General features: G+C 35.6%; 1 protein-coding gene and 1 pseudogene across 4 annotated transcripts; one reads left to right on the top strand and one right to left on the bottom strand.

The window, feature by feature from the left end:
- The first annotated feature begins 1,285 nt into the window (after positions 1-1,285).
- LOC144366476 (serine/threonine-protein kinase VRK1 pseudogene) lies at positions 1,286-4,057 on the top strand (annotated as a pseudogene).
- Positions 4,058-9,219: 5,162 nt separating this feature from the next.
- Gimd1 (GIMAP family P-loop NTPase domain containing 1) lies at positions 9,220-22,793 on the bottom strand. 4 transcript variants are annotated; one of them, XM_078021840.1, is made up of 4 exons: positions 22,715-22,784; positions 21,162-21,253; positions 20,700-21,045; positions 9,220-11,420 (listed from the first exon to the last, which is right to left on the bottom strand). In XM_078021840.1, exons 2-4 carry the CDS (start codon positions 21,188-21,190, stop codon positions 11,160-11,162), a joined length of 636 nt encoding a protein of 211 aa, XP_077877966.1. In that variant the 5' UTR covers positions 21,191-21,253; positions 22,715-22,784; the 3' UTR covers positions 9,220-11,159. The 4 variants fall into 4 exon arrangements, with proteins under 4 accessions (XP_077877966.1, XP_077877968.1, XP_077877967.1 ...); XM_078021842.1 differs by having other exon boundaries at positions 20,700-20,956; XM_078021841.1 differs by having other exon boundaries at positions 20,700-20,956; positions 21,167-21,253.
- Between the last annotated feature and the right edge of the window lie 391 nt (positions 22,794-23,184).

The raw sequence follows: 23,184 nt of genomic DNA, 5'->3' as shown, positions 1-23,184 counted from the left end.
TGGCAGAGATAATTCATTGGTGCATAACTCCAGAAAGATTATTTGGAGGTGGGACCTAGAACAATGAAATAATTGTTGATTTGAAAGTGAGCCATCTGAAATTTCAGAGTGTGAATTATTGAATGTACATTGTGTTTTTCACCCTTGTGTATTACCTTATTTCTGTTTTTTTCCACTCCCCTAACATACTCTATTCCCAATTCCCCAGATTTTTAAATAAAAAAATGTATGCAAGTGTTATATCTTCATCAAAATCATTTCCTATCTGGCAGGCTATTGTCCTTAGCAACAGGAACAGAAACAAGCCTGGGGCTCAGTAATTGCAAGGAGAAAGAATAATCCTTTTTAATGAAGAGCTAAATAATACTCTTCTTGTCCTTCCTATCACTACACAATGCCTACAGAATTGTCCAAATAGCAATTGTGAATGTCTGCTCACATCCTCTATGGCATTCAAGTAATGAATCTCATGTCAAGGCCTTCTGAAAAAGTCTTACCTTAGCTTTAGTAAATTCCCTTATTAGAATATCATACATGCCACAGAGAAAGGCTCTCAATATATACATCCACTTAAGTTTTCAGCCTTAAGTTACATATTTGGCTGATAACTTATTCATTTCAAACCCACTCAAATTTTCACACCTGGAAAATTTGGAAAGAACAGTACAAAGTCATCCAAAATCAACACCTAACTGAATTTCTCTTTGAAAATGATTAATGAAAAATACAAACTAAAAGTCATTTTTAATAAGTTTAGCAAAAAAAAAAGTTGGTTGAAATAACTTTTTTCCATAATCTTCAGTTTTCATATGAAAAGAAAATATTTTCTCTTAAAACAGCAAGTAAGAGAACAAAAACTTTGTATGTTTGAAAAGACAATTATTTTTAAATTAAATTTGAGTGAGAATCTGGGAATTAGCAATGCCACTTGAAAAACCTTAATCTTATGTACACAAAGTGCAATATGTCTGAAAATCAATAGCAGGGAAAAACTAAGCGAATCCTTCAAAAGAAAAGGCAGAGTACAGATAAATATAGCTTAACAAGAAAAGAAAGGAAGAATGGTAGAAGAAAATCTGAAATTGTTAATCGAGGTCATAGGTCTAGAAGAATAAACCCAAGAGTGGCTGGCAGGTTTAAGGCTCCCAGAATGGAATTAACTAAGGAGATAATAATCCTAGCTGCATAAAAATACCAAGTATACAATCTTCTAAAATGTTCAAGGCACTTTCAAATATAAAGTTTACTGGAAATTTGTGGCTTCCAGATGAGAATAGCATACAGAATGGGCACCTGGAAGGACATGAGGAAAGATGGTAAACAATAGACTCTAATAGAAAAGGTGGCAGGACACCAAAGACAAACTGTCTGGACATCATTTATTTGGCCTAGAGCTAATCCTACTCACATGGTTCTTTTGTTGTGAGTTGTAATTATCTCCAGAAATGGTTTGTTTATTTGATGAATACATATGCACTCTCATTCAGAAAAATTTGAACGGCACAGCCTCAGGTGGCACACAGTTCATTGTTCATTTTAGTGCCTCATTCATATGATTGAGCAATCCCATTAACAACTAACACATTATTTTCCTGCATTCACTGATCCTGGTTATTATTCAGAGTTGGATTTGCTATTGCATAAGGGTACACACAAGAGTACATTTAGAAGTTGATGCCTCATATAATACTATGTTAGGATTCAGGATATATTAGGAAAACTAACTAGAAAAGATGAAGGAAGATGAAAAAGGAAGGAAGTGGTAAGGAATGGACTTCCTCATATTTGCATATTAAATTAAAAGACATAATATAACCAATCCCCTTTAAAATTAAAAACTTCAATTAATTTGGCTCTCAAACTTGCTCATGCTGAGAATGGAAGCTAAGAAGCTCCTCCCTCACCCAGGCAAGCACTTAGGAAACTTAAACTGTGATATATTTCTGATTAGCCCAGCCTAGCTAAATCTGTGTATGCATTTTGTCCTACTGTGCCACCCCCTCTCCTCTTATAAAAGCTGTCTAGACACCAAACTCTCTGAAGTTAGAGATACAGAAAAGACCCCCCTCTATCTTCCTCAGGACCTGTTTTCTTCACCAACCTTTGTCTGCAAGCTTTAGTGGACCCTATTCCCCAGAACAGTTTTGGTGAGACAGCTAGGAGAGTCCTCTTTGAGCAGTCTCCACTGAGGGGAGCCACCAGGATCTCACAGGAAGAAGAGATTCAACTGCTTGCTAGCCAAACACTCAGTTGGAACTTCAGGAAAAATCCCAGCAGTTACCCAGAGCCTCTTTGCATAAGGGGAATTTTCCTTCCTTCCCTGCTCTGACATTAACCCATAAGTGCTTGGATGATAGAAGAAAAAGGTTTTGGGGAGCTGGCCAGCTCTAGGCACTCCAGGGTCCTGGAAAATTTTTACCTCTGCCATTTGGAGCTAAAATACGTGTAGCCTTTTGAATTTTGCATGATTCACTTTTGTGTTACCAGGTGGTGTGAAATAATCTCTTCACCATTTGGGTCTTAAATAAACCATGTGGATCTTGTTTTTTGGGTTACTGGTCAGTGTGGGCTAAGATTCAGAGATACAAAATTCTCAGCAATTATTTTTGTGTGTTTGGAGGATAATCATTTAAGACAGAAGTGGGAAATTTGTGCAGGGCAGAACAACTCCGGTGAAAAATGTCTCATATAAAATCAGCTCAGGATGGCAGAGCCGTGCAAAGAGATGTCTTGCAGAACAATTTGCAGCTGGGGAGATAATAACTGATGTTTCAAGAAAGGAATGGAAAGTAGGATTACCCATTGGCCAAGGTAGCTTTGACTGTTATATATCTTGCTGATAAAAAAATCTTTGAAATAAGTTGACAACGAAACAACTCAGACTATAAAAGTAGAAACCAGTGACAATGAACCTTTTTTTAAAACTGAATTTAAAGTTCTCCCAGCAAGCTGCAAAACCAGAGCAAATTCAGAAATGGATTCATACCCATGAACTTTAGTACACTGGTGTTTCTAAACATTAGAGGTTCTGGTCTACATAATAAAAATGCAAAAAGTTGCAGACTTATGTTAATTGATTGCTTTGGAGGTGCCCTTCAGAAAATATATGAAGCAAATGCCAAAAGATTTTCTCAGAAAACTGTCTTGCAGCTAAGCTTACCAATTTTGGATACTCTGAAATATATTCATGAGCATGGGTATGTACATGGAGATATCAAGACCTCAAATCTTCTGATCTTTAGAAATCTTGACCAAGTGTACTTGGTAGATTGTGGCCTTGCTTTCCAGTACTGTCCAGAAGAGATCATAAAGAATATAAGGAGGACCCTTAAAGATATCATGATGGCACTATTGAACTCAACAGCATTCATGCCCATCAAGACATAGTGACTTGGAAAGAGTTATTGCATGTTCCAGTGGTTTAGTGGCCATTTTCCCTACAAGAATAATTTGAAAGATCCTAATTATGTTAGGGATTCCAAAATTAAATAGAGAAAATATTGCAGGTTTGTTGGAAAAAAATGTTTCCCTGGAAAAACAAGCCTGGTGAAATTGCTGAATACATGAAAACTGAAGTTACACAACTATACTGAAAAACCTCAAAATTATCAAAATTTGCACAATATTCTTTTGCAAGGATTAAAAGCTAGAGGAAGTAAGGATGATGACAAACTGAACCTTAGAGTCGGGGAGAATGTTGCAGAGAATGCTAAAACAGTAACAAAGAAATGAAAGAAAGCACAGAATCTAGTGTTGGAGACATGGAATATTCAAATAGAGAAGGCCACACAAATCTGAAGTGAGGAGTCCCAAGGAGCCACATATCAAAGCATGTGTCATTCAGAGGTTATGACAGTTCAGGAACCAGAAAGGAAGTCCACAAGTAAGGCAAATGCTATGAACCAACTTTTCTTCCTTTTCATTTGACTTTTTCTCCTTTTCTGTTTTACTTTCATTAAGTACTTATGCCTTTAAAAGAACCTTTTTATTAAAATGACTTTTTAAAAGAGTTAACATACTCTTGTAATACAGTGCAGCCTCTATATCTAAATATACACTGGAGTTTAATGAAAGTGTTTTATGTGTTCTTTGTTAACTTGGCCATTGGCTTAGCAGAGGCCAAAATCTGATGGCTGCAACAACAGAGGGTGTCTCTCAGACAAGACAAATGTTTGCTGGTCCACCCAGGGAAACTTGACTAGAATCCTAGCAGAGGTGTTGAGGTGCTGCTTAAGAGTCTTTAGGGAATTCCAATTCAGAAGCATAGTCCATTCCTGGATAAGAAGGAACTTTTTATAGCCTGTCTGGAGGTACAAATGAGGGCATGAACAACCGTAGTAGACTCTTTATTGTATGGGATTTTCTGAGACCCCTAAGGAGGAAATCTCTGGCCCACTGGTGACACTTTAGGAAGGAATTTCTACAAGTGGTACATCTTACTAACCCAAATACCTTGCTAGCATTGACTATTTTTTTTTTTTATACTGGGGATTGAATCAATGGCACTCAATCACTTAGCCACATTCTAGCTGTTTTGTTTTTGTTTTTGTTTTTGTTTTTTTTTTTGTATTTTATTTAGCAACAAGGTCCCTCAAAAAAGGCACACTTCATACATTGCTGGTGGGACTGCAAATTGGTGCAGTCAATCTGGAAAGCAGTATGGAGCTTCCTTAGAAAACTTGGAATAGAACCACCATTTGACCCAGCTATCCAACTCCTTGATTTATACCCGAAGGACTTAAAAACAGCATATTACAGGGACACAGCCACATCAGTGTTTATAGCAGCACAATTCACAATAGTTAAACTATGGAACCAACCTAAATGCCCTTCAATAGATGAATAGATAGGGAAATTTTGGTATATATACACAATGGAACATTACTCAGCATTAAAAGAGAATAAAATCATGGCATTTGCAGGTAAATGGATGAAGTTGGAGAATATAATGCTAAGTGAAGCAAGCCAATTCCCCCAAATCAAAGGCTGAATGTTTTCTTTGATATGAGGATGCTGACTCATAGTGGCAATGGGGGTGGGGAGCATTCGAGGAATGGAGGAACTTTAGATACGGGAAGGGGAGGAAGGGGGCAAGCGGGTAAGAATGATGGTGGAATGAGTTAGACATCATTACCTAAGTACATGTATGAAGACATGAATGGTGTGAAAATACTTTGTGTACAATCAGTGACTTGAAAAATTGTGCTCTATATGTGTAATATGAAATGAATTGCTTTCATGTATAACAAATTAGAATAAATAAATAATTTAATTTAAAAAACCAAATTTTTCTTAATTCTTCCAACTATGATATTGAAGCTCAGGGTCCCTGATTGTAAGTAATAAATAGTAACTGGATGGCATTACGATCTCATCTATATTAGAGAAGAGAATTTCTTTTGATAGAGAAGATAATTTTTTCAAGTTACTCAACTATCAATAAAAGTTGTGGATTCCTTATGAAAAAAAGGAAAGAAAATAAATACATAATCAAGGAAGACTGGGCTGGGGATATAGGTCAATTGGTAGAGTGCTTACCTGCCTTGCATGCACAAGGTCCTGGTTCAATTCCCAGCACACCACACACACACACACACACACACACACACACAGACAAAAAAGGAAGACTGCAGGCAGGTTCAAGAGAGATGACTTTTAAGGATAAAGCACAGAATACCTGGATGAACGTGGGCCATCTTAAGAGTGAGAAACAAGTGTTTGGGTTTCCTGATTCTTCTTCAAAGGGAACTCAGTGGAGAGCAAGCATGGGAAGATATATAAAAATGCTATCAGTCTGGTGATGTGGTCTTCATTATCTGATCAGTAGATAGTACTGGAAGTTCACTAAGTTATAGGTTTTTCAGTGTCATATCACTCTTTACTTAATCTATTAGTGGGGGAAAGAATAATTAACAGTCCCCACATAGATTTACAGATTTCCCAAGAATTTGGGAGTGATTGACCTGGGAGAAAGACTGACCTAGGAGTGATAGGCCTGGAAAAATATAAAATTTTAAAATTGAAATTTTATTCTCTTGTTCTTTCTTTATGTCTTCTTTCTACTTATGTTCTATTTCCTCTATCCTACCTCAATATAGTATGTTTTATTGATACAAATATTTTAAATTTTTATAAAGTTTTATAAATCTTATAGTCCTGACATAATGCTGCATCGTTATCATCATTATTTTTTCATGATTTATGTCTTAACATATTGTAAAGGTAACTAAACTGTTTTGCTCAAATGTTGAACAATCTATGTAGTAATAATACATTATGTATTGTTTGTAGTTATTTGTAGTTATTTTTTGGTACTGAGTATTGAACCTAGGGCTTAGCCACTGAGCCACATCCCAAACCTTTTTAATTTTCTATTTTGAGACAGGGCCTTGCTAAATTGCTTAGAGCTCTGGAAATACTGAGAATCCTGTGCACCCCAGAAGTCAAAACAAACAGTTGGACACTAATCAGCTCTGTTGAAAGGGCAAGAATTTTACTTCCACGTGCAGAATGGCACACAGCAATCAAAACCAAAGCAGGAGCCCGGAGCAGACAGTCTGCTAGGCCTCTATCTCTGATGGAAGAGTACTAGGTTATTGCCCATAAATAAGGACCGATGTTACAGTCTTTGGCAGGAAACATTAAGCTATTAAGGAAAGAGGGTATTTGACTACCCTCTTACATTGGTCAGAGCCTACTTCAATATCTCCTATTGTGTTATTTAAAGAAATATACCTCTAGTTGTAGAACCCACCCACTTTAGTTCCCTTGTGGAAGGAAAGTCCCCATAGATTGAGGGCCTTTTGGCATGTTCACAGTTTATCTCTTTTGGTCAGCTCAGGCTCCATCCTTCTCATCTCCTGTCTGTCAAGGGGCTGTAAATCTTTACACTCAGTGTTACCTGATTGTAACTTTCCATCCTGCTTTCCCCTCCAGCTGCCTTTCTTACATCCCAAGTCATTTTACATTTAAAGCTAAATATTGTATTTTGAAAATGGATCACCTGGATTTTCTGTTTCTCAGAGGGCTTCACTAAGTTGCTGAGATTGGTCTAGAATTTGCAATCTTCCTGACTTAGCCTCCCAAATCACTGAGATTACAGGCATGCTCCACCATGCCCTTCTTGTAGTCATTTTAGATTGCATGAACCATATCCCTTTAGTTAATAAATTGAAATCTTGTTTTATTCATTGTTCATATGTAGATAAATTTAAAATTAAAAATTTCAGTATATGTATAAGATTCTCTCAGTTATACTGCTTTACAACTTGTCTTGCAAAATGTATTTGGGATATGATACTTACATGTTCTTAATTCTTGAATAAACTTTATTTCTTGTAATCCCACATTCAAAATTTTTACCATTCTGTGGAATAAACCCCCAATTTTTAAAATATCTTTATTTATTTATTTTTATGTGATGCTGAGGATCGAACCCAAGGCCTCACAAGGGAGAGGCAAGCACTCTACTACTGAGCAACAACCCCAGCCCTAAACCTCAAATTCTGAAGATATTGTAAAATGTGATACTGAGTTTTCTACCCAAATGGTAATTCACCTTAGTTTGCATAAGACAAAGACTCCAGCTAACAGATTATTAATGCAAATTTTGAATGGATCTACTTTTACAAAAAAAATTGGTTTTCTCTAGATAAAATTGGTAGTGCTAAAGAAATTATGTTTATTAGTTTAAATCTACTATAGATAGTAGATTTGCTTTGCTCTTATTAATGCTTCGTATTTTCTTTGTCCAAATCCTTAATGCTGGACTTAGTATAAGGACTACATTTCTAACCCTCTTATTGCTTAAATTTGGCTAAAAAGGGGGTCTTTTGACACTGACTCATAATTTGTCACTTCCCCTCTGATGAGGGATCAATCGTATCAAAGAACTGGACAAATCTTCAACTATGGAGGACCACCTGTTACTGGGCATGAGCCCTGCTATGAAACTAAGGCAGCCACAGAGCCCCCCCCCCCTTCACCCTTATTCTTGTGATCATGCCAGAAAGATTTCAGACATGTGAGTTTATTAGAACGGAAAATGAGAGCACTCTGAAGGGAGAGAGTGAGTCCTCTCAAGAGAGGAGAAGGATGGTGTGAGCTTCCTCTTCTTCTGTCCCTGTGTTTCCAAAGATAGAGATTTAAGACAGAAAATGGCTCCTCTATCTTCCTTCAATGCTGACTTTAAATAAATCTGTTTTCTTTTTACTAAATTTGTGTGCCCTCCAGTTTCATTAGAGGTCCCAGGGAAGTTTCCCAAGAGCCCCACCCAAGCCCACCTCTTGAACTTTCGCTTGACAGCATAGGAACTACAGACTGCCTCAAAGAGAGGTTGACGTGGCACTCAGAGTTGTTTTTCAGGCAATTGAATCCACCTGTTTCTGTCTCAATTTCCTACCTCCTTAATCAGCAAGTCAACCTTTGAATAACCTCAGTGAGCTTTCTTTGTGAGCATCTTGATATATTGGTTGCCAGGATAATTGGGGTTTGTGATAGTTTCAGTGATAGGTGAGGGTCCAGGCTATCTGGTAGGGTGTGACAACAGTCTATCTTAGTGGGATGTAATTATGGCTTGGGGAGACTTTGAACTACCTGTCTGCCTGTCAGATAAGGTTCCCTGTGGCTTTCAGTCACCCCTAGTTGTCCTTTCCCTGCTCATCCATTCATGGTTGGCTAGCTACCTAACACAACCACTTGAAAAATAATCACAATGTCTTCAGCAGAAGTCAGTCAGAAATGGGAGGATATTGCACACAGTTGCTTGTCAAAGTCACCAAAATAACAGAGCTGGGAGGTTATAGAAAAAGTTCTTATGCATGATTATCAAAATTCTTCCCTAGGTGGAGCTACTAACTGTTTCAGACTTCTTTGGCAGGTTTATATTAGTACCTTCAGGAATAAGCATCTGGCTCTTATGCTTCAGATGCCCTTGGTGGAATCTATACACTGATGCAGCAATAAAGAGCCAGCCAGAGGATAGATGCCCCAATTCCTCCAAAATTAAGGAATGAAACAAACAGGGGGATTTATGATGAAAAGCTCCAAATTGTTTTTGATCCCAAAGATGGAGAAATATCCTATATGCTTGTAAGAAAGGATTTAATATCACAGAATGTAATTTGTCATAAAACACATGTATACATACATACTATAAAACCGTATGTTTGGGAAATAAAAAAGATAATCTTAGACTATATATGAAATGAATGTCTGAGAGAAGCCAGAAAATCTTTATTTTTATTTTTTTGGTAGTGCTGGGCATCAAATTTAGGGTATATTAGTCAAGTGCTCTACTACTGAGATATACCCCAGCCTAGAACATCTTTTGAAAAAACAATAATAATAAGGAAAACGACCTCCCAGTTATCAAGGAATGTACCAACACACAGAATGGAGGAATTCCAGTTCTTTAGCACAGTAGGGTAAATATTAGTTATAACAATCTATGATATATTTTAAAATGACTAGAAGGGTATAAAATTCCCAACACTTAAAAGTAATTAATGTTTGAAGAAATGGAAATGCTTTTTACCCTGACTTAATTATTACACATTGTATACATGTATTAAATTACTATAATATACTACATAAAGATATATAGATATTATGTATTAAGAAAACCATTATATTTAAATCATTATTTTATGTAAATAAGATAAATAATGGAAAAGAATAAAGAATTCAGAATATATCCAGAAATAGACTCCAGAGAACTCCATGTCTATATTTAGATCTAGCTATCTACCTATCACTTAAGTAGGAAAAGGATGAATTATTTAATAAATACCATCTACAATAGAGTTTAAGTAATATTGAACATAAAAAGTAGGCTTTTGAGGATTACTCCAGGAGAAAAACAAGCAGTTGTAATTCTGTTTTTAATGGAAAATACACAACTTATGAATTACCTTTATGAAAACAAGCTGTTTGCAAATTGGTGAATATCTTAGCAAAAACTCATATGTAATCATGAAATATGGAAGTGTTATGATTTGACTTGGTCATGGAATTGGCTCCTATAATCAACTGGAATTATTTTCCTTTAATTCTCACTGCTGTCATTGAGACCATCCTGAGAATCTCTAGTACACTGAAGTCCCCAGCCTTCTAAGGTGGGGGAGATACAGAGGTTCTCTATAGTTGGTGATCACAATTGCTACGCTATTCTTGCCAGAGGGCTTGCTCCAAGTTTTTACCTGATGTTTCCAAACCTAAATAGGAACCACAGATTTTAGGAAAGTGGAAAAAATAAAGGTAACACTTATTGAGCATTTACCATGTGCCAAGTCATTTAATCATTACAATAATGATGAAGCAGGTATTCCATGTGAAGAAACAGACTCTGAGAAGTGATAAGCAATTTTCCTTCTCTAGTATTAAGTGAGCAGTGGAGCTAACTTTTAAAAACTTGAACCCTACTTTGCCATTTTTTAAACTTTTATTTAAATATAACATATACTAAGTTGCAGATAAATCACAAGCATTTGTTGTTGCTTTTTCACAAGGTGAACTCAACCTGTGAAACCAGCTCATAAATCGAAAAAACAGCATTAACAAACCTCAGAGGCTACCTCAAGTGCATGTGTTGCTCATTATTCCCCAGGGAAACCACTCTTCCAAGCCTTGGCACAGAAAGAGAGTAGTTGGGATGACTTTAGTTTTTGAATTTTTTTGAACTTTATGCAAACAGAATCAGAGAATGTGCTTTTTTTCTGTCTGGCTTCTGTCTTTCAGCATTATGTTTGAACAGTTGTTTGATAATGTGATATGGAGTCAAGTTTGCTCTGTAAGGTATCTCATTGTATTAACATGCCACAATTTACATATTTACTATTAATGAACATTTGGATAGTTTCCAGTTTTTAGCTATTATGAATAGTACTGCTATGAACATTCTTGTGCATGCCTGTCTTTTAGTGCACAAGTGCACACCTTTCTGTTGGTTATGTATTTAGGTGTCTAATTGCTATATTGTGGGATTTGCATTAGAAGTCTTGAATCTCTGATGATGTTCTTACAGTTTTCCAAAGTGGTTATATAAATGTACACTCACTGACCATGTAAGGAATTTTCAAAGTCCACATTTATGCTTAGGAAGGCAAATTTTTGAAACCAGGTTTCTGTCTCCATTGTTCAATGCTCTTTTTATTTAAATTTTATTTAAAAGTAAGACCTTGATAATGATTCTCTTTTATAAATTCCACAATTCTTTCCAAGATTTTCCTTCTTTGTTCATTAAATAAGTTTCCTTTTTTATACAGAAAAACATATCTCTGCTTAATAGAACTTAGTAGGGTTAAGAGTGTATCAGAGGCGTCATGTAAATATTCATTTTCACTGAACCCAGCATCTTCTATTTTTTCTGCATGGGTGAAAAGAATAGCAGTGTAATTCTTCCAAGTATCTCCCAGAAGTTCCTGAAAGAGAAAAGAAGTTAAATGGCTATTTGCTTTGGAATCTATTCCTCAAAAATGAGCAAAGGAGTTATGAAGTTCCAATATAGTGAGCCAACAGATCTATGTGCCATTATATTTCTGAAAGCTGATACATGTAATGGGAAGCTGATATGAGGTCCAGTATTATAAGCAAATAGAGGGAGATGGATGAGCATTCAAGAGAAAAAAAACTTTTGTTCTCTTTTTATTTATTGTTATAATTTATCCATATTATAAATTTGATATTAAATAGTATCTTATTGTGTTGCATGTTGAATAATTATAACATTCAGTAATCATTTATACTTGTCTGGCAACCTGACTTTGTTAGAGCCACTAAATTCCTTTGAAGTCAGAGGACCTTGACTAGAGAATTGTTTTATACAATCCCCACCAGATTTTGTAATTTTAAGCCTCATATATAAGATTTTTATTGATAAAAAAATCCTTTAAAATTTTTATATGTGTGTATATGTATATATATATTAAGTCTGTACATATACATATGTATATATATTAAAGGATATGGTGTTATCCCTAAAAAAGTTTACATGGGGCTTAAAATTACATAATCTGGTTATACTCTGTTGATTAATCAGATGACATATAAAGGAAAAGCTAAGATCAAAATACATTTGGTGATTTGGAAAAACTACAAAGTGTTACTGTAATCCTCATCATCCTCAGTCCACATGCCTAAAATCAAACACATTGAAGGACTTCTAATGTGGTTGAAAAAAACATCAAAGACTGGTGTTCCTTTGTTTAGTAATATGTGGAAGTTAGTTATGTAATAAATTCTTGTTTGATTAGTGAAAATAAGCTGATATAAAGCAGAAGTAATTGCATGTGGCAAATTATTCACATAATATGAAAGGCATCTAGAAATAACCATTTAACTTTTTTTTAATGTTTCCAAAGATATGTGAAATCATGACAATGTGACAAATAAGAATTTCTCCATTCCTAACACTCCCATTACCAAAACACTTCAAAGGTGCTACCAGTTTATAACAGCAAGAAAATGCAAAATACCTAGGAATAATATAACAAGAAAAAGGCAGAACCTCTGGTAATCAGAAGAAAGAAAGAAGGGTAAACAACTAACATTCAGTGCTAAGTACTTTACACGTACTATCTCTTTTGAAGTTCAACATTATTCTTTGTGGGAGATAATCTGTTATTTTCTCCATTATGATATGAAGAAATTGACATACAGAGATGTGGAGCAACATATTAGTAAAAACTCTAGTGTAAAAATTGTTAAAAAATGGAAAGATAGACTGGTAAACTATTGTCAATGTACATAACAAATATAGGATTAGTGTTTATGGTATTGAAAAATTGAAAGAAGAAAAGAATAAGAAGTGAAGAAGGAAAAAGAGATTAAGGAAGAAATAAAGACATGTAAATATAATATGAAAATACTATAGAAATGTGCAAGAAAGTATTTAAAATTAGAAACACTTCAAAAAATTACCAATTACGACTCCTGATACAGTCTGGCTTTTATCAGAGCCATTTATTTAATTCATTCCTCTCTAAAACTTGATCATGAACACTTTGAAGGCCATGTCCATGTCACTCCTGTATCAGCCAGAGATGCTAGCACATGGTAAACTTCCAGTAAATATCTGTTGAATAAATTTGGCATTTAGAATCTCATCATCATCTCAGAAGGTTTAGGGCTTTGTTTATTTATTTTGAGGGTCTAGTTGTGAGGTTTAATTAATCTTTGGGACACAAGGTTGTAATTTCCTCTAAAGTCTTCCTTTGCTTCTACTATTCTTTGTGATGGATTTGCCTATAATCTGTACTTTCTCTTTTGTATTCAGAGCAACTCTCCCAGGGAATAGTTTCAACATTTTCCCTTGCATCTATTCAAAGTTTGTTTTTCTATGTTGTACAATGTTATATATTTCTTTCTTTTAAAAATGCTTGTTTAGCTGAGTGTGGTAGTTCATACCTGTAATCCCAGCAGCTCAGGAGGCTGAGGCAAGAGGATCACAAATTCAAACCAGCCTTAGCAATTTATTTTTTTATTTTTAAGAGTTACAATAAAAGTCTTTATTTAGGTTTGGTCAGTACAGGTAAGATATACTGAAGCCACTGAGCAATATGCATTAACAGGAAACAACAGTCCATAAAAATTGAGTTAACTATGCACACAAATACCTTAAATATTCAGTCACCTAAAGAGAAAATGCACAGATGTATGGTGAAAAAAAACTGTATCTAACACTGAAACTACTATGGGATTCCATCAACAAGTCCAACTTTTAGAGATAAAAGTCTACAGTACTGGGCAAACTTGACAGTCATAAACCCACATCTACTCTAACAAGTCTGAATGGTGCTGAAGTATATAACAGCATGAGGAAGAATGCTCTTACACAGCTTGGGTTCTAGAGACACACATTTATACAGACATCATTGTGTTATACTTAAGGAAAGATTTCCATTTACAACTTCAGCCTTGGCAATTTAGCAAAGCCCTAAGCAACTTAGAAAGATCCTGTATCCAAAAAAAAAAAAAAAAGGCAGGAGATGTGGCTCAGTGTTTAAGAGCCCCTGGGTTCAAGTCCCAGTACCAATTCCCCCCCCCCACCACCAAAATAAAAGCTCTGTTTCAGGAAAATCTACATTCAATTTCCAAGGTCAATACATCAGGGAATATTATTTCAACTAAAAGATTCTACAGAATAACTTTTGCAAGTACTTAAACTTACATTCTTTTTTTTTTTTTTTTTTTTTGTACTGGGGATTGAACTTAGTGGCGCTTAACCACTGAGCCACATCCCCAGCCCTGTTTTACATTTTATTTAGAGACAGGGTCTTGCTGGGTTGCTTAGGGCCTCACTAAGTTGCTGAGTCTGGCTTTGAACTCACAATCTTCCTGCCTCAGCCTCCCAAGGCTCTGGGATTACAGGCATGCACCACCGCACCTGACTTATATATTTTTATGTTCCTTTAATACACAAATGTATTAGCCCAACTTTTAAAGAACATAATTCTTGTGTAAATCTAAGAATCCATAAGATATTACCATTCCAGTTCATCTAATGGTGGCATAACGATAGCGGTAGTCTAAGAACTTGTCATGTATTCAATGCATTTTAACAGATCTTTAGTGGAGTCACAGATTTGCAAAGTAAATGAAGAATGGTGTTATGTGTTGAATTGTGTCCTCTCCCAAATTCATATGTTGAATAAAACTCCCACTTCCTCAGAATGTGACCTCCCTTATTTGGAAATGAGATCATTGCAGATATAATTAGTTAAATATTCTAACATGATTGGTATCCTTATAAAACAGAGAAATTTGGACGAAGATGCAAATATAGGGAATGTGATCGTGAAAATGGTCAAGCCAAGCAGAGGGCCTGGAACAGATCTTGCATTCACAGCACTTTGTAGGAACCAACCTTGCTAACATCTTGATTTCAGAGTTGTAGCCTCCACAATTGAGAGACAATACCTATCTGTTAAGACACCCTGTTTGTGGTACTTTGTTACAGCAGCCCTAACCAACTAATACCAGTGTTTAAAACAATTACTCAAATGCTACAAATGTCAGATGTAGGCTCTGTCAATAAAAAAAAAAAATCTGGGCCATTTGCCTCAGAATAATCTGGGAGGCTTGCACGAAATGCATCATAATCCTTATGGAAATTGAAGTTTAAAAAGCACTACAGATGTTTTCTTCCTTCTGCACATATGTATTAAGGGTCTGCTTTGTTCTAGGCATGTTCTATAGGGTAGGACACAATGTAGAACAAGACAAATACATTTTTTGTTCAATACCTAGTAGGGATTCTTGTGTAATTACTAAACTTAGAGGGGAAAAAGAAAAGCAGATGGGAAAGAAATACTTTCAATTTGTTTGCACTTGTCAGTGTTGTGATATAAATTATGTTGATGCTATACAGGTAGATATTTAGCACAATCTAAGGTAGAGGTGGGAAGCAAAGATAAAGGGTAGAGAATAGAAGATCAGGAAAAGTTTCTTGCATGAAACAAAGCCTTGAGCTGAATCTTAAAAATGCATAGGAATTGATAAGGGAATCAACATAAGAAGCCTGATTGGGGATTGTACAATATGGGGATTTTATTTCTATATAATTATAGCTATTTATCTTTGATGATTCTTTGAAAGTTTCTCAAGTTTAGAACCAGATCAGATACTCAAATCAGTTCACTACCAACATAATCATACTGATGGTTATGATACTGAAATGCATACAAAGTTAATAAATAGCCACTGACCTTCACCTATGAGCACTATCTAAACTTATCCCATAGATGTTGATTGGTTGATACTTGGACCATACTTGTCATTAAATATTTTTCAAATATCACCATAGTAAAAATTCATGCTAAATAAACTGTACAACAGTCTTTTCCTGAGATATACACCATAACATAGAGTTCTTGTCTTGCTAAGTTAGTACTTATTGAAGTAAATGATATCATTTTTATAGTATTCTGTTGGCTTCTGTTTTTTTTTGTTTTTGTTTTTGTTTTTTGCATAGTAACAATACACTCTCTGTTGCCACCAGACATTTCTTATTCTTTAAACCATTGTCTCATTCAGGGAAATCGAGTTAGAACATCTATGCATGACAGACTCCTAAACTCTACACCACTTTACAGACCCATGTGTTCAGCCACTGGGAAGTTTTTGCATGTTGATAATTATTTATGAAAGGATGCTCATGTCCCAAACTGTGAGAGAAATTGCGCTTTTGAATTACTGCCAAAAACAGAACAGAATGGTTGATTTAGCTTTTAATCTTTAGATTGATTTTTGGCCAGAAAATAGCTGAATATTTGAAAGTCGTGTCACTTGGTGCAGAATCATCATGCAAGTGGCCAAACATGTTCTCAATGGACCCAGAGAAAGAATAATCACAGTTGATTGATGCCTCCCCCCACCAAATCCAAGAGGAAGATAAGTTGCTGTGAGTTAGCTGGTGTTAATAATTGAAACACAGTACCAAGCTAGGTAGAAATCTTACATTCACAAACTGTTTGGTTTTAGAGTGCTAATGGGTCTGAGTCCATCTAGTCCTTTTGGGACAACTAGTTAGAATCTAAACTTTGTTTTCCAAGAATTATATTAGTTTTCCCAGGACCTCACCAGCCCTGCCCCATTTGTTTGTGGTTGATGAAATCATAGCATCTGGACTTTTTAGGGGGAAACTTTGTAAAAAGCCAACTATTACATCAACTGAGAAAAAAAAATTATCATGGAACAGGAGGACAATAAGGACCATTTTTTATATTTTATGATATTCCCTTACTCTCATTCCTCTTTAAAGTGCCACATTTTCCTTCTCGGAGAGCCAAGGCTGAATGATAAGACCTCATTAGATCAGATTCGGAGAGCACGCAACCTTAAACAGCCTCCATCCTCATTGCCTCATTTTACAGATGAGAATATTGAGGTTGTGCGATGTTAGACAGCTTAGCCTAAGCCACATGGCTCATCATTGGTGGGCCTGGTCCCATAGCAAAGGTTCCCCTGACTGTTGAGCTCATATTCTTCCCACTAAACTAGTACATTTTTTTTCCTAGATTTTTAAAAATTTATAAATTAGAGTCATTTAGATTGTATTTCATTGTTATTTTCTTTTGAAGTCTATTGAAATAAAACTTAACAAAATTTATTTCTACAAATAATATGTCCTAATATTAGGATAAAACAAATACCAACACTAAAGTAATAGTGACCAGAGGTAAAATTTACTGTACACTTGCCATGTGCCAGTATCTCAGCTATGACATCAATCCCCAAAGTAACCTAGTGAAACGAATACTGAAATCATTCCAAATTTACCAATGGCATTTAAAGAAATTACTTGCCCAAGGCCACAAGTAAGTAACTAAGTAGAAACTTGAACACAAATATAACTTACTTAGAATCCACACTCTTAGCCTCCAGTTTTCCACTCATATCTATGGTTCATTTGAATAAGTGCTTTCAAAATCTGGTAAAAACAATAGTAATAGTAATACTTTGTCATTTTCTATGAATCTACTGTGTTAGGCACAGCACTAAGCATGTCACATTTATTAAATCTAATGCTCTGAACTCTTTAATAGGTAAAATTATCCCCATTTTGCAAGTTAGAAACTAAAATCATAAAGTCTTATTACTACATTAGGCTTGTTTTTAATTAAATTTCTATTGAACAGCTAAGCCCATGGTCTTTGGTATATTTAGGCACTAATTGGTCTGAGACTTTTGTATTTGCATTTAGCTATTTGTGGACTACATTAACAGTTAAGGCGTTGATTATGAAACAAAAATATGTACTAAAGCCTGTTTGTACACAGTACTAATGGATGATACCATGACAGTGGGAAGAATATGCACTTTGGTCAATTCCTAGGTTCAATTCCTAAAGTGCCTTGGCTGTGTGCTAGCTCTTTCCTTGAGGTGACTTTATTATATCTTCTGTGACCCATTATTTGTGGATTTTGCTTTTAACATTCAAATAACATTCCCAGAAACTTTCAGATGATTCCTTCCCTTTATTTCCCAATTTTGGGGAGATGACTCACTGACTTCTCCTTCATTTTAATATAAATTAATAAAAGGCCTAATATAAATAAAGAAAAAGAGATCATTTGGGGAAATGTTTCCATTGTCACAGCTGGCAGTCTAGAACCCTTTTGTAAAATATTAGAAACAATTGGGAAGAATATTCAAGAAGACAAGGGGGAGGCCCAGGAAAGGAGAGACCAATTATCTGGCTCTGGCCTTGTAAAACCTTTTCGTGACAGTCACCAGCACCCCTGGGAAGTGTAAAGGAAAAAGAAGAAGGCAGATGCTTTATTCTTATCAGACAAAAGAGAAATCCAGGATATGTGTGAACCCAAAGACCTTAACAGCTCCTTGCTCCTTCCTAACAGTTGCTGGTCCTGTTGAATATTTAGATATCTGGCAGCTGTTCCAGACGTGTGAGCACATACAGATGGCTGCCACCAGGAGCTGAGGCACCTTCAGAAAGAAAATCAGAAACCTCCAGCTCATGCTTTGGAGACCATCAACCAAAGACCCTGATGGAAACCAAAACAGATCTGCAGTACCTCCCAAGTCTCATGAGACACTTTGAGGATTACTAAGTCTTGGTTGCTGAGTTTACACAGGACACAAAAGATTTTTATTCTGGAAAAAAAGGCTGCCTCTGAGCTTTGCCCTTCCATCTCCTCTCTATCTTCAACTTCTGAATTGGACAGTGACTTACGGAAGGTAGATGCTGGATACTATCCTAAAAGACCAGAGATGGGTATGAATTAAATTAACTAGAATAAAAATTAGGGATTATAATATTATTCTAGAGTCTAAAGTCAGAAAATCTATATTTAAAATGTATATCACTGAAAATAACTTTTGGGCTCAGCATAGGTACATCAGGAAAAATTAGTAGGAAATATGGAGAGTGTTAGGGTAGCTTTTGAGAAATAGCTTGTACATTTACTGAATTACATTCCTCTATAATTTAAGCTAAATGTTTATTTAGCAATAGCTTTAAATGAATTCTGAAAATGGTTTAAAATTACACTGATGTAATGGATGCAGGTTTCCCATCACTTGATTTCTACCAGAAATACCATTTGAAATGCAGGATTTAATAGTCTGGGGAGGTTTATGGGCTGTCTTAGATTCCATATTATGTCTTAATTGCAATCATCTTTTCTTCTTTAGTTTTGTACAGCATGTCCTTGATTTTACAGGAGTTGGATGATGAGGGTTATTTATTTTTTTCTTGCTATTGTCACCTTAATTTTTTCCGCTAGTTTCTTGTGATTACACATATGGCTTCTTTTTTTTTTCAATTTTAGAAACATGCACAATTACTGAAAAACAAAACGTGCGTCTGTCATTTAAAACAATCTTTTGTCTTTACTATTAAAGAGAAAAAAAACATCATTAAAGCAAACTATCCCATCTTTCTGGGTATAACAGGGCCTATACTGGCATAGCCTGAGATTGGATCAAAAGAAAATTAGCATTTATACAAATACCTGAATGGAAAATATATATTCTCTATTTTCAATTTAGTTTACCTGCAGAGCTAGCAGACATGGCTTCAGTGAGCTCAGTAAGTCAGTGATCTTAGTAAGTGATATTAGTGAAGTCCAGCACTTAGTGTGGGTGGATCCCGAGTAAGGAATGGAGAGATTGAATAGAATGGAACAGTTCAATGAATAGTTTCCAGGAATTGTTAGTAATAGTAGACATAAGGCTTGCTCTTATATGCTGTACAAAGTTAGAATAAAATAAATATGTATGTTCCTTCTGTCTCCTAGCTGTGGCCATAATGGACCTCTCCCCTCACTTAACTCCTCTAACTGCCTGAATAAGTCTCCATCTTAGGAACTTATAGTGAATAAACAAACAAACAAACAGGGATGGACCACTGAGCAAAGGTGGCATATATCATTTATGTTTAACCCAAAGTCCCTGTGGTCCTCTCATGGATGGAATGGAGCAGTTCCTTCTGCTACAGGTGATGAGGCACACAAAGCATTCCTGTTTTTTTCCCCTTTAAATAATGCACAGATCTCCTTTGAATATTTATTATGATCTGAAGGCTTATGAAGCCCCCTCTCATATGTCACAACACATTGGCTCTTAATGCATTGTTGTGTTTGACTTGTCTCTTCTAGATTACAGTTAAGTCTCAAGTCTGTACCAATCATTAGGCTCTGTGCAAGTGCTCAATAATACTCAGTGACAAAGCAGTGAACGAACATGTTTGTTGATGAACTGTAACAGATTGTCTCCTTGATGTTGAAGTCAGTATTTAATTAAATTCAGTGGTTCTGAAACCAAACTGTTTTTAAGAAATATATGGAAATTTACAAAAATGCAGATATGCAGGTCCCAATTTTGAGCTGATTCAGTAGGTCTGGAATGAAAATGCATTTTTAACAAGTGGCTCAATAGTCCAGGGGCCACATTGTGTAAAACGTTCAGGTTTGCAGTTCTTAAGGTTTTTGAGTCTTAGTTAACCTCAGAAGGTTATTACTTCAATTTTTGATCCAGTTATAAAGTGACTTACTGAATTTCCCTAAAAGGATATCATAAAAAATGATTCTTGTGGAAAAGCAAGTAATTTTTACTGGTTACTCCTATGTGACTAATATTTTATGGTTTAAACTATTCCTTTAACAAATTTTTCTCCCCTATTAGGGCAATGTCCTCCAAATAGGAATAGTGGCACTAGTATAATTACGTTTTTGTATTACCTGGATCAATTGGATTGGGTAAGATTCTTCTTGTCCATAGAAAGGCACGTCTGCTCTAAGGATCAGCAGTGCAAGGTGGAGACCCTCTTGCCCAAAGTGATGCGCCAGTGCCGTCTTGACTTCTTGTTTCACGTGACTCATGCTCAGCTTGCTGTGTGGATAACCGGGAGTGTCCAACACCTGGACCTGCAGGGTTATCTCTTGCCCCGCTCGACGCATGAAGCTGTGGAGGTGACAACTTCGGCCCAAGCTGCAATCTGTGGTTACAGAACATGGAGCAAATCTGCTGTGGAAGTCAGTACTTCCCAGTAGAATGTTCCCAGCAGAACTTTTCCCACTCTGAGTCCTGCCAAAGAGTGCCAAGTTGATAATCATCTTGTTGCTGTCTGTCATCACTATGGATAAGCAAAGGTATAGCATAAACTATTAATTGTCTGCATGCCCCAATGAAAAGCTTCTTACCTGACCTGGAGCATTCCATATGCAGTCATCCCTCAGTATCCGTGGAGGAATTGGTTCCAGGATCTCCATGCGGATACCAAAATCCATGGATGCTTAAGTACCATACAAAATAGTATATTATTTGGTTTAATCCATGTACATCCTCCAGTATAATACTTTAAATGATCTCTAGATTACTTATAATGTATATTTCAATATAAGTGCTATGTAAATTATACTGTATTGCTTAGGGAATAATGGTGAGGGAACAAAAAAGCCTATCCATGAACAATACACACACAACTCCTTTTCTTATTATTTTCAATCCATGTTTAGTTGAATCCACAAATGCAGAACTCTCAGATATGGAGGCTGACTGTCTTACCTTTGGTTTACTTTTCCCTCCTTTATAGTGACTAAGGCACAAAAGAGAACTCCAGTAAATGAAGATGTGGTAAAGACAGAAGATTGAAATAACAGTGGTAGTTTACAGTGGGAGGACAGAGAAAAGCAGAATATAGATAAGGTAGGAGGAAGTAATAATTGCAGGAAATTGGTGGAGAGGGGTACCCAAACTTCATGAAGATAACATAAAACATATTTAGGAAGACCATGTTAATGCATTAGTGTAGGAGATTAGTTGTTTTAGGAATCGATATTCAGGTTTTTGAGCTCAGGAACAAAACCAGAAAAAGTATTTGAAAATTATTCACTATTGAAGAATTGAATAGTGGGAGAAAGAGACTTTTTTCTTTTTTAAATTTTGACAATATCGTTTACTTTCCTATCTTCCCACTCCCTGAATACATGTCATCTGTAAAAACTCATCTTTCCCTACTTCCTGAATGCTTGTCTCCTATGAAACATGAATAATGTCAAAGAAGATTCCTATTTCTGTTTACCAAGACTTTTTTTTTTACAACCAGGCTATATGCTGATGAAAATGAGAAGTATTTGTAATTTCTCTTCTGAAATTATTAGTAAATCATCCCTACCATAGGTCATTGCAAAGTGTTGACTTCTTGATAAAGTAAAGCTTGGCACATTTTTCAACTTAGCTAAGAGGGAGGAGAATATCAGGAAAACCTACTCTATTTACAAGGCACGAAATTGCAGTCAATCATTTGTACAGAGTATAAGCCCTTACAGAATTTTAAGTTCATCAATCATTTTCACTGACTGATGGATAAGCAAAGATACTGGCTAACTTGCCAAGTATGCTCAATCTTCTATTCAGAAGTAAAAGAAACTTTAGTATAGCATACTTATTATTTTTGCTTATAACTTTTCACTCTATTACACAGGTTTAAGTATTCCAGGCTCTTCTTGTTCTCTAATGCCCCCTTACTCTAATATCTCCAGATCTTAAAATAGACACCTTGAAGGAGACTCACAGTCCCACAAACAGTCACTTGTTTTTTGTGTATCCCTCAAGTTGACAGCAGCTCATGCAGTTAATTCATTTGTGTCAACTGCTCTGAGTTAGAGTTCATTTCTTTTTACTAATCAGTCAGATACATGATGTTTTTAAAAAATGACTAGGTAACCCAATCCATTTGCTGTGTAGCACTTACCTTTTTTGGTTTGAAAATGCTTTCTTCACAGACTCCCTGGAACTAGTGTAGTTTTTCTTTGGTATGAACTTTAATCTCCTGACAGTGTTATTGTACCAGCCAGAGACTGGTAGTATATTATTTAATTTAGTTAATCTATTACCAGACATCCTCTTTATAACTGATTGTCTTTATCTAATCAGCACTGACTTCTGTCTTACAATTTTAATAGATATTTTCTGAAACTTCTATTCCCAGGGTTCAATTCTTTGATTTAATATGTTTCTCATTATAATTACCTATAGCATAAAGAAATGCAAGATTGGTAAGTATTTAACATTCCATAGCATTGGCAACTTTTTTCCATTTTATATGATAAATAACCAATATCACTAATTCATGAAAACTTGCAATAAGCAGATACAAAATATATGCATGATAATTGGATACTGATTTCATAATAATATTTAGTTCATAAATTCAAAATTCTC

Source organism: Ictidomys tridecemlineatus, chromosome 9 (genome assembly GCF_052094955.1).
Source record: "Ictidomys tridecemlineatus isolate mIctTri1 chromosome 9, mIctTri1.hap1, whole genome shotgun sequence".
In the NCBI taxonomy this organism is placed as follows: domain Eukaryota; kingdom Metazoa; phylum Chordata; class Mammalia; order Rodentia; family Sciuridae; genus Ictidomys; species Ictidomys tridecemlineatus.
The sequence above is the reverse complement of the archived record's forward strand: the minus strand, read 5'-3'. Positions and strand labels throughout refer to the sequence as shown.